The sequence below is a fragment of the Mesoplodon densirostris genome, chromosome 1 (genome assembly GCF_025265405.1).
Source record: "Mesoplodon densirostris isolate mMesDen1 chromosome 1, mMesDen1 primary haplotype, whole genome shotgun sequence".
NCBI lineage: Eukaryota > Metazoa > Chordata > Mammalia > Artiodactyla > Ziphiidae > Mesoplodon > Mesoplodon densirostris.
The window spans coordinates 105,689,664-105,706,344 of record NC_082661.1 but is presented as its reverse complement, the minus strand read 5'-3'; the positions used below and the strand labels follow the sequence as shown (position 1 = coordinate 105,706,344).

Below are 16,681 nucleotides of genomic sequence, written 5' to 3'. Positions count from 1 at the left end.
TGCCTGCCAATGCAGGGGACACGGGTTCAAGCCCTGGTCTGGGAAGATCCCACATGCCACGGAGCAGCTAAGCCTGTGCACCACAACTACTGAGCCTGCGCTCTAGAGCCCGCGAGCCACGACTACTGAAGCCCGCACAACCAGAGCCCGTGCTCCGCAACAAGAGAAGCCACCTCAGTGAGAAGCCCGCACACTGCAACAAAGAGTTAACCCCTGCTCACTGCAACTAGAGGAAGCCCGCGCACAGCAACGAAGACCCAATGCAGCCAAAAATAAACAAATAAATAAACAAACAAATTTATTTTTAAAAATTACCTTGTGATTTGTATACTATATTGATAAATTGGAATTGTAAGTATAACTATAAATATATTGGAATTATAATTCCAATTAAAATTCAGGTCTAAGGGGTTTTTACTTAATCTCTTCTATCTAACATTTGTTTTTCTTTCTTCTACAACAAGAATTCTGGTTCTCCAGGGCACCAGGAATAACAAAACTAGAATATTACTTAATAACTCATTTGCTTTCTCTCACATGCCACACACAGTATCAATCCTATACCAATAATATGTTCTCTCTTCATGTTTTAAAATAGTTATATTCTCTGTTGTCAGAGCATATAACCATTATATGTTATGGTCTTATTTTTACGTTCATTTTGTGTTACAATTAATAACTTAATTCTGTAATAAATATATATTTAATGCTCACCACCAGTCCTTGTATCAGTGCCCCTTTAGTCAGTTTGGTTGTCTGAAGTTCCTTTTATAGTAGATTTCCCAGAAAACACTTGTGGAAAGGATTTCTGCATTCTTGCGTTGTGGCCTTTATATGTCAATGTTAATTTGGTTTAGTTAGTTTGGGTATAAAATCATTGGCTCACATTTTCCTATTTTGTGTATCTTAAATGCATAATTAATTTTCTTAGAATTTGAAGACAATCTTTCCATATAAGTTACTTGGTTTCTTTTCCTTGTTGCTCATAAACTATTTTCCTTTTTCTTTAGAGTCCAGAAATTTTACCAGAGTATGTCTTGGTGTTCGTCTTTCTAGGCAGTTTTCTCAGATGATGTGCCCTTCCAAACCGTTTTTATTTTCAGAGTGTTTTCTTGAATTGGCTTTTAGTATTCATTCTGTTCCCTTGCTTTTGTTTCCTGGTATACGCACGTTGGATTTTCCTTGTCTGACTTCTTTAACTGTCAGGTTTTCTCAAGTCCTTTTTATCACTTTCTTCATTTCTTTATGATTTAAAAAGTTTTTCTCCTCTTTCACCTTTATGCTGTTTTTAGTATTTATTTATTTATTTATTTATTTTTTTTGCTGTACGCGGGCCTCTCACTGCTGTGGCCCCCCCCCCCCCCGTTGCGGAGCACAGGCTCCGGACACACAGGCTCCGCGGCCATGGCTCGCGGGCCCAGCCGCTCCGCGGCATGTGGGATCCTCCGGGATCGGGGCACGAACCCGTGTCCCCTGCATCGGCAGGCGGACTCTCAACCACTGCGCCACCAGGGAAGCCCTAGTATTTATTTTTAAAATTATTTTTCATTTATATCTAATTCCTTTTATATTCCAGCCCTCATTTCTGAATTTTTCTAATTAAAATTTTTTCATATCTTTTATTATTAATGCCTTTCTTTATCTTTTATGAAATAATAGGTTATAGTTTTCATTTGTTTTGTGGATATCTCTTGTGTGCTTTTGTTATGTGTAGGAGTGTGATTTTGCTCTTTTTTCTTTTAATAATTTATTTTTAAAATTTAATTAATTTATTTTTGGCTGCATAGGGTCTTCGTTGCTGCGTGCAGGCTTTCTCTAGTTGTGGAGAGTGGAGGCTGCTCTTCGTTGTGGTGCGTGGACTTCTCATTGCTGTGGCTTCTCTTGTTGCAGAGCACGGGCTCTAGGCGCGTGGACTTCAGTAGTTGCGGCTCGTGGGCCCAGTAGTTGTGGCTCGTGGGCTCTAGAGTGCAGGCTCAGTAGTTGTGGCACATGGGCTTAGTTGCTCCACAGAAAGTGGGATCTTCCCAGACTAGGGCTTGGACCTGTGTCCCCTGCATCGGCAGGCGGATTCTTAACCACTGCACCACCACGGAAGCCCTCTGAATAATTTTTGTGTGGTATTTGATCATGATATTTTTCTGTTCATTTTTACATGAAATTAGTTTTCCTGGAGGAGTCCAGTTCAGGAATCCTGACTCTAGAGCTCCCTCTTCTGTTGTTTTTGTGAAGTGCTAAAAAATATGGCAGCTTATTTAATTCTCTTCCCTTGCTTTTATCTGGGTCTTTTTTCTTCTTTTCTTTTCTCTCGTTCCCAGCCCCATCTTCCCCTCTCCTCCCCTCCCCTCTTTTTTTTTTGTAATAAATTTATTTATTTATTTATTTATTATTTTTGGCTGCGTTGGGTCTTTGTTGCTGCATGCAGGTTTTCTCTAGTTGCGGTGAGCGGGGGCTACTCTTCGTTGTGGTGCGTGGGCTTCTCATTATGGTGGCTTCTCTTGCTGTGGAGCACGGGCTCTAGGCACACAGGCTTCAGTAGTTGTGGCACACGGGCTCAGTAGTTGTGGCTCGTGGGCTCTAGAGGGCAGGCTCAGTAGTTGTGGTGCACGGGCTTAGTTGCTCTGCTGCATGTGGGATCTTCCCAGACCAGGGCTTGAACCCGTGTCCCCTGCATTGGCAGGTGGATTCTTAACCACTGCGCCACCAGGGAAGCCCCATAATGTATATGTTTAATACTGTAAATTTCCTTCTAAGTTTTGCTTACTGCATCCTACAAATTTTATTACCTTTCTGTTATTGATTTCTACCTTAATTGTATTAATGTTGGGGAACTTGGTCTTTATGAAATAGTCTTTGACGTTTTCAAGACTTACCTTATGGCCCATTGTGGGACGATTAATATCTCAACTGTTATTTGATTTACATTTGACAAGAAATATTAAATCTTTGAGTCTTCTTCTTTTTTCATTTCAGGTCTTGGTATGGTGACTCCTGTGAATGACCTTAGAGGATCTGATTCTATTGCCTATGACAAAGGGGAGAAGTTATTGCGGTGTAAACTGGCAGCATTTTACCGACTAGCAGATCTCTTTGGATGGTCTCAGCTTATCTACAATCACATCACAGTGAGTATTAAATGGGGTAGTAACTGAATGATAAGTGGAATATCATGTGTCTGGCACCACCTGTTTTCATTTAAGGGAAGAGGGAATCTGGCTGAGCTGAAGTAAATCTTGGAACACCTTCCTTCTGGTTGCTGACTGCAGAGTGTAATAATCTGAGAATTAGCCAGTTTGAATTAAAAATTATGAGACCAGTAGTTCTTTAAAACTCCTTTCTTGCTTGCTAACCTAATAAATGAGTGTTTACCAAATTATAGGTAGTTCCTAAAGTTCTTTTTATGCCTAAAAAAATCAAGAATGAAGATGTTTGCTTTCCTACTTTGACCAAAGCCTTCTATCTCTCATACTTATTTCTTCAGATATTCCAGTTTTAGCCATTTTTCAACATTATCAGGACCTCTAGTTTCTTCAATTCATTCTTTTTTTTTTTAAATCTGTTTTTGGCTGCATTGGGTCTTCGTTGCTGTGCTCAGGGTTTCTCTAGTTGCGGCGAGCAGGGGCTACTCTTGGTTACAGTGTGCATGCTTCTCATTGCAGTGACTTCTCTTGTTGAGGAGCACAGGCTCTAGGGCACGCGGGCTTCAGTAGTTGTGGTGCACAGGCTCAGTAGTTGTGGCTCACGGGCTCTAGAGTGCAGGCTCAGTAGTTGTGGCGCACGGGCTTAGTTGCTTCTCGGCATGTGGGATCTTCCCAGACCAGGGCTCAAACCCGTGTCCCCTGCATTGGCAGGAGGATTCTTAACCACTGTGCTGCCAGGGAAGCCCCTTATTGGATATTTTAAATTATTAATATAGTGTGTGCTTATTGTGGCAAGCGTCCCTTACACAGACGTTGAAAGAAGAAATCATAATCCTGTGGACACTCTTATCCCCCTTGAGATAACCAGCATTAACAGACGTTTAACTTGTTTTACCCTTTTCTCCATACTCAACACACTCAGTACACACAATACTTAATACACATGTGTAGGTGTTTTTTACTTGTGGACTCATAACCAGCAGTGCTTAGTTCAGCTCCATTCTTTTTTTTTTTTTTAAGTATTTATTTATTTGTTTTGGCTGTGAAAGGATCTTAGTTGCTGATGTGGGCTTCTTAGTTGCGGCAGGCATACTCTGAGTTGTGGCATGCAGACTCTTAGTTGTGGCATGCAGGCAGGATCTAGTTCCCTGACCAGGGATTGAACTTGGGCCCCCTGCATTGGGCGCACGGAGTCTTAGCCAGTGTACCACCAGGGAGGTTCCCAGCTCCATTCTTGACTCCAAGGAATGCTCTTTGATGGTAGTCTGAAGCCCACCTTTGTGACCAGTGCACTGTGCTTCTGGGACGTGGTAGGGATCTTTGCCAGATATACTGAGTTACCTTCCCCTCTGTTCTCCACATTGCCGCTAAAGTGAACCTTTCAAAACACAGACCTGACCCTGTTGTATCCATGCTTTCATGCTTGTGGAATGTTACTTCCACCCTAGCATGCCTGCTTTATTTCCCCCACAGCAGTTAACATCATCCATACTGTACGTTTGCTTGTCGTCCACATCAGCTCCATGAAGGGAGCCTTCGGCCGTGTCCTGGGAAGAATTCCTGTGCTGGGCACAGAGGAGGCACACACTGAACTCTTGGCTGAATGATGGAGTGAAGCCTCCAGTTGAACTGAGATTCTGCTTTAGTAAAATCATCACATGGGGCTCCATGGTGCCTTTTGAAATGTGGTCAGTGGATCCAGTCAGCCTCCTACAAGTGCTGCTCTCTTCCTTGTGCCTGTGTGGAAGTTGCTGGCCTCTGTGGCTAATTATACTTGACAGAATGTCTGTGTAGAGATTTTTTTAAAAATAAATTTATTTATTTACTTATTTATTTATGGCTGTGTTGGGTCTTTGTTTCTGTGCGAGGGCTTTCTCTCGTTGCGGCGAGCAGGGCCACTCTTCATCGCGGTGCACGGGCCTCTCACTATCGCGGCCTCTCTTGTTGTGGAGCACAGGCTCCAGATGCGCAGGCTCAGTAGTTGTGGCTCACGGGCCCAGTTGCTCCGTGGCATATGGGATCTTCCAAGACCAGGGCTCGAACCCGTGTCCCCTGCATTGGCAGGCAGATTCTCAACCACTGCGCCACCAGGGAAGCCCCTGTGTAGAGATTTAATGGTAAATGGTTGCCTAAAAATTAGTTCCATGGAAATGTTACATCGCTAAGAGGACATGTAATCCTTGGCTTAATGCCAGCTGTACATTCTCTGGGGTTTTAAAAGCTGTTTACTCCTAGTCCTATTATGAATGCTATTTAAATAAGTTTGAATTGCTTAAATTGCTCATTTTTTCCCCTTTAATTATTTAGGACTTGGCAGAATTAAAACATTAGTTAGGTGTTTACTTTTCTGTAAGTGATCTGTTTGGGACTTAACACTGAGTAAAAAAGAAATTCAAGTTATAAAACATATTTCTTATATCTTGTGAACTAGAGAATCTTTGAGGAAGAAAGTTTTTGTTTTTTTAACTATTTATAGCATCCATGTTTTGGTTTCACAGTCTAGGCGTTATCATATATAGATTTACAGTATTAGCGCAGCCAAAAAGTGCTAACAGGTCATCGTGCCCTTTCTTTGAAGGAGGGCAATAGGGATTTTCTGCTAAAGGGATTTAAAAGTGCTAACAGGTGTTAGAGGATTGGAGATGATTGTCTGAATTACATCTCTGTCTTAAGATTGCATTGGATTTAGAGAAGCTTTTGAGCGGGGGTGTCAAAAGACAGGATAGCCCAGTTGGCACATGAGCTGGACTTCCTCTCTTGGTGGCACTTAGCCGATGGCAGGGTCTTTCTGTCCCTAAGTGCCTCTTGGTGTCAGTGGAGTGCTAGGTTCACCTCCATTCTGGATTCCAAGGAATGCTAACCCTCCAAGGTGGTGGGCTCCAGAGGTGGCGGCGGGTCCACAGTGACTGTGTTCTGAGGACATGATAGGGATCTCTGCCAGAGATAGTGAGTCGGGTGTATTTGGTTTTTGGTGAATGACATTAGCGCTCATTCCTTGTGCACAGAGAAGGGGCATTAGATGTGGGAAGACTCGCAGTTAGACCAGTGCTAGGCCATCAGGGACTAGAAAACTTACTTTGAAATGTCCTGTTTTTTCAATCTACATCAGTATTTAGCACTTTCTCCTTTTTGTTTCAGATTCTGAAAATTTTATATTTTAAGCTTTTTCCATTATAATATGTAGATCTGTTAAGCTCACTCTTGGAAATATATGTCAAAGAAGAGTCAAAGAAGAAAACATGATGTATAAATATATTTATTATAGCATTATCTATAATAATAAAAAAACTTGAGTCTTAATATCCATCAGTAGGTGGGAAATGGCTCAGTTATTCAACCTCAGCTTGAGGGAATGTTACATACTATGAAAAATAATTGATAAAGACCATGTGAAACCATGGAAAATAATTATTATAAAAGAGAAAATATAAAATGTATACTGTTTATAGCTATATGAATTATGTGTATATATATAGAGAGAGAGAGAGAAAGAAAAAAGTGAGTAAAACTGGCTATGTAGTATTTTTTTAATGTGGGACCTGATAGCATGAGCGTGCTTCTAAAACTTAAGTGGAGGAAAAAAGGCCTAGAATAGATAACTCCTGAAGAACTAGGTAAGGAGATATTTTTTCCTATCAAGTGTCAAACTTATAAAGTGATGGTAACTAAAATAGTGTGCTTTGGGGAAAGGCAGAAACAGATAAACCAGTGGGACAGAGCCCAGAACTAGATCTTTATGTACTGAAACCAGATATACAGGGACTTCACTGGTGGTCCAGTGGTTAAGACTCCACAGTTCCAGTTCAGGGGGCCTGAGTTCAATCTCTGGTCAGGGAACTAGATCCCGCATGCTGCAGTGAAGATCCTGCATGCCTCAACTAAGACCCGGTGCACCCAAATAAATAAATAAGTATTTTAAAAAAAGAAAAGAAATCAGATATACAAAAGAGTCTGCATTACAGATCATCAAGGGAAGAATGATGGACCAGGCTATAATTGGTGCTGGCACAATTAGATTGAAAAATCAGAATTGGAAAATTGTATTGGATTCTTACCTTATACCGTATAGAGTCAAAAAGCAATTCCAATGAATTAAGCATTAAATGTGAAAGATAATACTTAAAAAACTTTAGGATCTGTTTAAGTGAAAATCACTTACCTTTAACCTCTGACTTAAGGAAAGTTGTCTTAAGACACAAAAGCGCTTATCGTAAAAGAAAAGATGAATAAATCATTTGACTACATTAAAATAAACAAATTTCTCATCATTAAAAGACACCATAAAGAGAGTGAAAATAAAAGCTTAAAACCTAGAAGATTTTGCCTCACGGTTAGCCAACAAGAAATTAGTATCCAGAATAGATAAAGAACTATAAATAAGCAAACCAGTATAAAATGGACAAAAGACAAGTCAATTTACAGGAATTGCACAGAAGGGGAAATAAGACTGGCTTATAAAAATATGAACTGTTGCTCAACTCACTTGTAACTGGGAAATTACTAAGTCACAATGGAATACCATTTCACGGACATCAGATTTTAATTTTTAGGAAAGATGGTTGTAGAAGCACAGAACTATCATATACTACTAGCAGGAGTGTACATTTAATTAGGCCCTTTGGAAAATAATTTGGTTTCACCTCCTACTTTGTTACCCTGGAGAAACTTGTACCATGTACACTAGGAGACAGGTATAAGAATGTTCATAGCATTGTTTTTAATGGCAAAATGTAAACCACGTCCATTGACAGAAGGTGGATACATAAATTGTATATTCATCCAATAGACACTATACAGCAATGAGGATGAGTAAATTATTGCCATGTTGTGTATCATCTGGAGGAATCTCAGAAATAGTGTTGAGGGAAAAAAAGTCACCGAAAAATACAGTATGATTGCAGTTAGCATGAAGTTCACAAACAGATAAAAATTAAGCAATATATTGCTTAGGGATGAATATATATAAAGTAAAACTGTAAGGAAAAGAAAGAAAATGCTTAACACATAACTCAGGATAGTGATTACTTATGGGATATGGGGGGAAAGAAACAGCTTCAGAAATATTAGATTTATTTTGTTTCTGAAGCTGGTTGAAAGGTACATGGGCGTTTGATTTATTATTTTACTTAAATTGTACATATGCCTGCTAAATACTTCTTTACATGTATGTTTCAAAATAAAAACTTTTAAAATAAGCAAAAATATCTGACATGGGACTTCCCTTGTGGCACAGTGGTTAAGAATCTGCCTGCCAGTGCAGGGAACACTGGTTCGATCCCTGGTCTGTGAAGATCCCACATGCCACAGAGCAGCTAAGCCCACGCACCACAACTACTGAGCCTGCACTCTCTTAAGAGCCTGTGAGCCACAACTATTGAGCCCGCATGCCACAACTACTGAGCCTGTGCTCTAAGAGCCTATGCACCGCAACTACTGAGGCCCGTGCGCTCTAGGACCCCTGTGCCGCAACTACTGAGCCTGTGTGCGGCAGCAGCTGAAATCCGCGCACCTAGAGACCATGTTCCGCAAAAAGAGAAGCCACTGCAATAAGAAGCCGGCGCACCACAGCAAAGAGTAGCTCCCGCTCGCCACAGCTAGAGAAAGCCCACGCGCTGCAACGAAGACCCAATGCAGCCAAAAAAATAAATAAAATTAAAAATATCTGACATTTAATTTTTCCCTGTTTCCAGCCTTATTTTTCTTCATCCCAGCCAGTAAATACACAGAGAGTAATTCCTTGTTTAAGTTTTGTTTTGACCCAATATGGGAATTGGGGAATTTGCATAGTTTTGATTTAGATAGTTAAAAAGATCAGCATCCTTTATAAAATAAAAGAACTGACTTCAGGGTTAAAAAACCTGGCTAACTTAAAATTAATGGAAAAATATTTGGGGGAAAGGCCCAAAATTTTGGAAAGGCCCAAATATTTCTGGCCCCTCGGTAGTGAAAGTGTGGAGTCCTAACCACTGGACTGCCAGGGAATTCCCAGCATTTTTGAAACAACTAAAAAGGAGTGGAGACCTAGTAGTAGAGATTTATAGAGAATGGATATTGTAGAGATGGCTTTCCTACTACCACTAATAATATTGCAGTAGTGTAATAGTTAAGAGATGCTATTTATTGAAAGCTTTATTGTGAGTACAAGCCCCTTTCATCTCCACTTCATGGGTGGGAGACCAGGAGCCCAGGGTCCCCAGAGCAGCATAGACAGTTCTGGGTTTTAACTCAGGTCTTATATGACTGTGGGTCCGCATTCTAGTGTGCTGAGGAAATCCAGTGAGTTTCGCGTGAAGGTGACATGGAGGAGATGGGATAGTTTCAGATGTCCCAGGACTAAACTACAGTTTAGGGCGGAGGTAGACCTCGTTCTGTGTTGCACACCACAAACAGATTTCTGCTCAGTGTGAGAGTGTTTAATGATTAGGCCTCTCCAGCTTCTGTTTGTTTACTGCTGTACCCTAGCATCCAGGTGCAGAAGGCCTCCGGGACTATTTGCTGAATGAAGGAACGAGGCCGGCCATGTGAGGGCATCACTGCACTGCCCAAGCAGACACCCCTCCGCCCCGTGTGTGTTTCTTTTGGGCCACTATAGAAGTCACTGTGCTGGTTAGGAAGTGGACTAAACAGCATAAGGCCTTTTCAACAAACATTGAATTCTACCTACCTGACCCTAGTTAGAATTCTTAGCCCAGTAGTAAATGTATTCCATCCTAATAGCTTTGGGAAGTCTTTTGAGTCTATCCCAAGATCATTATATATTGATAAAAATTAGACTAAATTTTTGTGAGGGCAGGACTCTTCCCCCCGCCACCCCAACTACATGACTAGCATCTAGCACATATCCATCATATGTGACAAATCTGTATTGTTGAAAGAAAACTATATTGTGGAAGGACGAAAGATACCAGGGGAGTGAGGATGTGATGTGTAGAGACTTTTGGTCAGGCTGAAAGGAAAGAACGCTCTCTTATTTGTGATTTTTATGATTGTTCACTATCCTCTAGGTTTTGAGTACTTAAAAAAAAACACCATTTTGACTTTTAAAAAGTAAGGTTTGGTTTTCATTATTACACCCTTGAGGAGTGTCACCTTTTTGCACATGATACTGGCTCGGTAGCCACCAGAAGGTTTTTTCTTTATAAAGTTAATTATCATGAATGTGACCAAGATGCACTTCATGTACCCAGTAAGTTACTACAACATAATAACAGAAAGCTTTCAGTACCCCTTAGCTTTGTGAGAGGCACTGTACTTAAGTGCGTCCCTATGTAGCTCAGTTAATGCTCAGAAAGAACCCGTGAGTCTGTGGACTGAAAGAGATGCAAATAATTTCAGTAGGATTTTTGAGCTAACTCAGTAATTCTCCCCACAGACCAGAGTGAGCTCCGAGCAGGAACACTTCCTCATTGTACCTTTTGGACTTCTCTACAGTGAAGTGACTGCGTCCAGTTTGGTAAGAATGTCCTTCTCTTCTTGGGCATCAAGTATATGTAGGTCATAGTAGGTAATTAAATACCGTCTAATCTCGTTAGACATGTAAAACCCAAGAAAGAGGAAAAACTATGTTTTGTGTGATTAACTCAGGGAAAAACTTTTAAAATTAGTTATAAACACTTTAAACTTTGGTTTAAGTAATTTCTAGTTAGGATAACATGAAATCCTCTTGATATTTGAGATTTTGCTTTCTTATTTCAGGTTAAGGTCAATCTACAAGGAGAGGCAGTGGACCGTGGAAGTACTAATCTAGGGGTAAATCAGGCTGGCTTCACGTTACATTCTGCCATTTACGCTGCACGCCCGGACGCGAAGTGCGTTGTGCATGTTCACACACCAGCAGGGGCTGCGGTGAGTGCGCTGCCCTGGTAGAGACTTGGAGTTTAAAGCCGTTCAGTGAGCGGCACTTCACATTTCCTCCAAATTGCCCTCTCTTGTTGCACCAAGTCAACAAACCTCATTTTGTTGGATTAGAAAAACCTTTTTTCCTCACTACATTTGACTTCCTTAAAAGAATATATTTTAAGGGGTCCATTTACTATCTGATTTTGAAAAACATGTAATAAGTCTGAAAATGTTTTAAGACTCAACGATTAGAAAATCAGTGTTGAAGAGGGGAGTGAGATTTCAGCGTATGGGAGACTGGGAAGTGCAGAATGACAGCAGTGAATTGAGACTCCTTGGTTGAGAAGAGAAGTGGGAAGAGGAGGAAGGATGAGGTGAGGTGGTAGGTGGGGGACGCTGGGCTCAGGCAAGGGTTTGTGGGATGCAGGAGACTTGAACCTGCTTGACGGACTGAGGGGAAGGCGCCAGGCCTGTGATGGAGAGGTTGAGGCCAAGAGACACACCGGCCAGCCTCCACAGATGATCCGCCTGGAGTTAGCGAAACCCAGGCTGGATCGTGACTGGGGAGAGTAATACCGGAGAAGGGAGTTCCCTGGTGGTCCAGTAGTTAGGGCTTGGTGCTTTCACTGCCCTGGCCCGGGGTTCAGTCCCTGGTTGGGGAACTAAGATCCCCTCAAGCTGTGCGGCGCAGCCAAAAAATAAAAAAAGAAGGGGGAAAAGGGCACAGACGGTGCAGACTCTTAGGAGACTTGGCCGTTGAGCCCTGAGCTTGCCAGGAGCCTGCCCCATCCTGATCACCAAGCCTGAACCCTGCTGGTGCAAACAGGCCACCTGACCAAGCCTGGGACCCCTCAGTATGTATGAAAATGTACTTTCTGGTTGTTGGTACAGTCATGTGAAAGCGAAACACTCAAGAACTGTCTAGAATTGTCTTTTTTATCACCAGTTTTATACTTTAATGACTTCCTGGGCTTATTTGTTTGATAGATGACCTCATTGATTAAGTAATACTGAATTTCACTCTATCTTGATGTTTTAATGTCATAGATCTTGGGTTGTTTGGATGAATGTTGGATCTGGTTGGTTTGTTTTACTTTGAAGATATGGTCCTTGATGTTAGCATCAGTTTTATTAGTTATATCATTCTCCAAATGATGTAATTTTTTCTTAAAAGAATGCATGCTCTTCCAACCACGAAAAATCCATGCATTTTAAAGAACCATTAGAGGTACCTTTGAGACTATGGTTATTACAAATAGCATGTAATTTGTTTTAAAAATTATCAAAGTAACTTTACTTTGTAAGGAAATATCTTCTTATAGAAAGGCTGATATTGTGAAAGGAATTAAATATGGTACTGCCTTTTTTGTGGTATTGTCTTTTTAGATTAACTTTTCTGTTAGAAATTGTTACACTTACATATGTATTATCTAAATCTTTGGGGCCTGTTAGTCTAGGTAGAAGACCTTTAAAATGAGCATATTCTAAAGTCAATTTGGGAAAGTTAAGGAAATTAAAGGACTATATGGACACTTAGATTTTTCACTTAAATAAATGTAGAGAATTTATACAGTATAATTATCCTAAACCTTTATAAATCTCCTTTTATCTGACTTTCAGGTCTTCCTATCTCACCTACAACCTAAGATGAAAAGTACACAAAACCTTAAAGCTCTTGAGAAACCCCTCTTTGCATGTTGTGATTCATTCAGAGGAAGCCATTATCTCTCCTCGCAGTAGATCCAGGACTCATCTTATTAAATCTGAGCTCACTTGGTGTTTACAATCAGTGTGGGAGAAATCCAGAAAGATGTGGAATTTCTTTTGAGGCCTTCATTGACAGTGGTAGCTTTGATTTTTAAAAATAGATTGGTGGTGAGCCCCAGAAGTAAGGTTTATCATAAATTCATGGGTTCATTTATTTCTGAAAGAAGAACAAAGTAAAATATGTTCCCCCCTTTATGTTTCTGAGGAAAGCATTTGCCATGTCATCAGTGTGTAGCTCCTGATTTGTCTTTGTTGATGGTGCTGCTTGTTCTCTAGGTCTCTGCGATGAAATGTGGCCTCTTGCCAATCTCCCCAGAGGCACTTTCCCTTGGAGAAGTGGCTTATCATGATTATCATGGGATTCTGGTTGATGAGGAAGAAAAAGTTTTAATTCAGAAAAATTTGGGGCCTAAAAGCAAGGTCAGTAGGCATCTAATCTGGTATTTAAATTACAGAGGAAAGAAGAAAAATGTATCTGTCTTCTTGCCTAGGTCCATAGAGCTTTCCTGTTTCCTCCCTTTAGGTTCTTATTCTCCGGAATCACGGGCTTGTATCCATTGGAGAGAGTGTTGAGGAGGCCTTCTATTACATCCATAACCTTGTGGTTGCATGTGAGATCCAGGTAGGTGGTGGCCGTTCCGTTTGGTCTGTAGTATACTTAGGTGTTTGTGGGGTTCCCATAGATTTTTGATACTTGTTTTGCAGCAGTGAGTCTGTGAGTGATTTCTTTGCTAAAGATGACCTCATGGATTTGGAAGATGACCAGGGAAAATGCCGTTTCACTGATATAAGTCGGCAAATGATTATTGAGCTTTTCATTTCTAACTTTTTATTTTTCAAACACGTAAGTCACTACCATTGATGGAGTACTACCATATGCCAGCCCTGCTATCAGGTGCTTTATTTATGTTGCTACATGTCATTTCATTTGAACTCCACGCACTCTTTTTGAAAAAATGGGTGCAGGGAGTAGAGACGTGCCCACAGTCTCACGGCAGTGGGCTCTGCTTGTGCTGAGTCTGCTCGGCCCCTGTGTGAGTTCCTCACTGTCACTCTGGCTTGTGTCTGTGTGGTGATGCAACCCCCAGTCCCCTTCATATGGCCTTGGGAGGGCTTTGTCTTCCCATTTGTCCTAGTATGAGTGCCCAATATTTTTTCATGCTAAAGAAAACCTTCTGAAAATAACCTTGTGGTTTGTCTATCAGTGTCCGTCTCACATCTTTTATTCTTATAATGATTTGGTTTCTTTTGAAACCTACATTTCTGTTGAAGTGATCTCTCATAGGCATCTGACCCCCTTGGTCAGTAGGGAACTCCAACTGTAGTGTTTGCTTGTTTTGTTAAAGGTTCGAACTCTGGCCAGTGCGGGAGGGCCAGACAATTTAGTCCTCCTGGATCCTGGGAAGTACAAGGCCAAATCCCGTTCCCCCGGGTCCCCGGCAGGGGAAGGCAGCGGATCGCCTCCCAGATGGCAGATTGGTGAGCAGGAGTTTGAAGCACTCATGCGGATGCTGGATAATCTGGTAAGAATTTTGCCACCACTTGATGATACAGCACTCATCCCAATAGCACAAATGTTAGTGTTTTTATAGTGAGTGAAATAGTATTGTGAAATTGCTGTCTTCATGCAGTATCAGAATGCTTTCACCCTCATAAGTCATGAAGAAGCACCAGGGCAATTTAACTTCTAAGCTAAACTACGATTGAATATACAGGTGAGGGTTTCTTGTCTCCTTTTGTTTTTTAAAGGTAATCTTGTTTGGACTGTGTGGGGTCAGGAGCACAGAGAATGCTCTGCTCTGCTGGATAAGTAACTCCTCAAGTAGCAGGGTCAGCCCAGTACCCGTCATCCCGCAAGCAAGCTGTCAAGGGGACTTTCTAAATCAGTCGGCCAAGTGTCTTGTTTTTGTTTTAACAGTAAATTGTAGCTATTCGGGGCCTGACTGCTGTGTTCCACACACTTTGCTGCCAATTTATTGTGTGGGAGATCCTCTGCTGCTTCCTGCGGGGACGTGGAGCCCAATGTGGTACAGGAGCGTGGCTGTGGGGCTTTTAGCATAATAGGAATGTTCTGATAGTACCTGGCAGGACGTGGTCTGTTAGGTGGCTGCAGTGAGGGGTGTCACCCTTTTGCAAGAATCAGGGAGGAAATTTATGTAGAGGGTGGTACTTGAGAAGGACCTCAAAGAAGAGGTAGAAGCGTGGCAGGCTGAGTTGGGGGAAGGAAAGCATCCGTAGCAGAGGTGAGGGCACGGCTGGAGACATGGCAGCAGGACAGGGTCAGGCCTTTCAGGTCCGTCTCTGATCTCGCCAAGTCCTTTAAATATTCACAACAAGGCACTTAGGGTCGAAGCAATCACATTAAAAGACAAATGACTCTGTGATGGGGCCCTTTTCCTGCTGCAGTGTCACACCTCTTCAGTAGGATTCAAGAGGGTCTGCTACTGCCACATGATATTAGGTGCTGGAGAAAAAAAGACCTGTCGTGGGCATGTGGGACAGAGAAAACACTGGAAAGGCATGTTGCCAGCTTCACGTTAAGAAAGTCGCCACAGTTGGACCAGGTCACGGGTGGGATGGGTGGCTTCAGGAGGATCTTGGAAGAAAAAGAATTCATGGATCTGATTCAGGGTGTGCTAAGTGTCCTCAGAGAGTTCTTCTCACTGAAATTCTTTGGATTTAGGAGAATGTTCATTGCTGGAAAGGGAGAGCTGGGAGTTAACTGCCTAGAAGTGACGGTCACAGGAGTAGATTTGATCAGTGAGGGAGGGGTGAACCTCCCATAACTTCTGCATTCACTTGCTCAGTAAGTGGGTTGCATTAACTGACCATCTAATCTTGAGCCTGTAGCCATGACCAGGACACAGTTCCTGCCCTCAGGGAGTTCATGGCCTAGTAAGGGAAATGGACAAACAAGTCCCGGATGCAGCCCGGCACCTGTGACGTGTGCACTGACGGAGCACGAAGGCAGCTGCAGGGCGGAGGGGGGTTGCATGAGCCGGGACTGCTTCAAGGGAAGCAGCAAGAGGAAGAAAGCTTACTAAGACGCTGAAAGAGGCAGGCCAGGACAGTGCAGTCTCAGGGCGGTCACACCCGGAGAAGGTTTGAGAGTGGGTGGTGGTCTCTCAGGCGTCTGCATCCGGAGTCCGATACCCTGAGGGGCCCGGCAAGGCGAGGAACGCTGGGGCGACCCAGGCTTACTGACCCTTCTTCTGTCCTCTTAGCAAATACTTTGACATTCACTGCGCTTATACCTAAAAGTCAGGTGGGGAACAGGAGGGAGGAATAAAAATCAGGAACACCAGCCTGCCACATCTTGTGCACTCAGTACATTCTGGAAGGTGGAGAGAGAGAGAATTAAAATTAGTAACTCCAGTTTGATAGGGGAGGAAGATAAAGGATGAAAGATTAATAAGCGAGATTACAGCAAGGGTGTTTTATTCATTGCCCTTAATGTGCACAGGTTATTTTTAATATTAGAAGGCTGTGTGGTTTATAAGAAATAAAGTTGGACAGCGATCACTGATCCTAGTCCATGTTTTAATTTAACATTCTGATCAACTGTATATGTTTGCTAATAATTGAGTAAGGTAGAGAATAGTTGAGGGTTCTCACACTATAAGGAGTAGGTCATATAAAGTCCATAAACATTTCTGACCTAGAAAGTCAGAAGAAATGCTAGTTTGTTTCCCGATCAAGATATCATTCCAGCTTCTCAAAGAAGGGATGAATCCATATTTTTAACTATAAGCCATATAGGAGGTCTGAGGGCTGAGTATTGCCTCTGATTTTGGTTTGACATTTAAAGGGGAAGAATAAAGAAAAATCCCATACCCCCTCAGAGTAAAATGTTGTGATGTCCTGGATGGTTTATTCTGAAGTCATGAAGATTACTCAAGAGTCCTGGCTCTCTCAGCAAGAGGACACTTGAATTAATA

At 42.0% G+C, this 16,681-nt stretch overlaps 1 protein-coding gene across 4 annotated transcripts in view; it reads left to right on the top strand.

The window, feature by feature from the left end:
* ADD1 (adducin 1) overlaps nt 1-16,681 on the top strand; it is a 74,633-nt gene that overhangs the window by 41,039 nt on the left and 16,913 nt on the right. For all 4 annotated transcript variants that reach the window (XM_060106750.1, XM_060106730.1, XM_060106743.1 and 1 more), the window contains exons 4-9: nt 2,971-3,122; nt 10,510-10,590; nt 10,833-10,982; nt 13,020-13,163; nt 13,267-13,365; nt 14,090-14,266. In XM_060106750.1, coding sequence (XP_059962733.1) covers nt 2,971-3,122; nt 10,510-10,590; nt 10,833-10,982; nt 13,020-13,163; nt 13,267-13,365; nt 14,090-14,266 — 803 coding nt within the window. The remainder of the gene's footprint in view (nt 1-2,970; nt 3,123-10,509; nt 10,591-10,832; nt 10,983-13,019; nt 13,164-13,266; nt 13,366-14,089; nt 14,267-16,681) is intronic.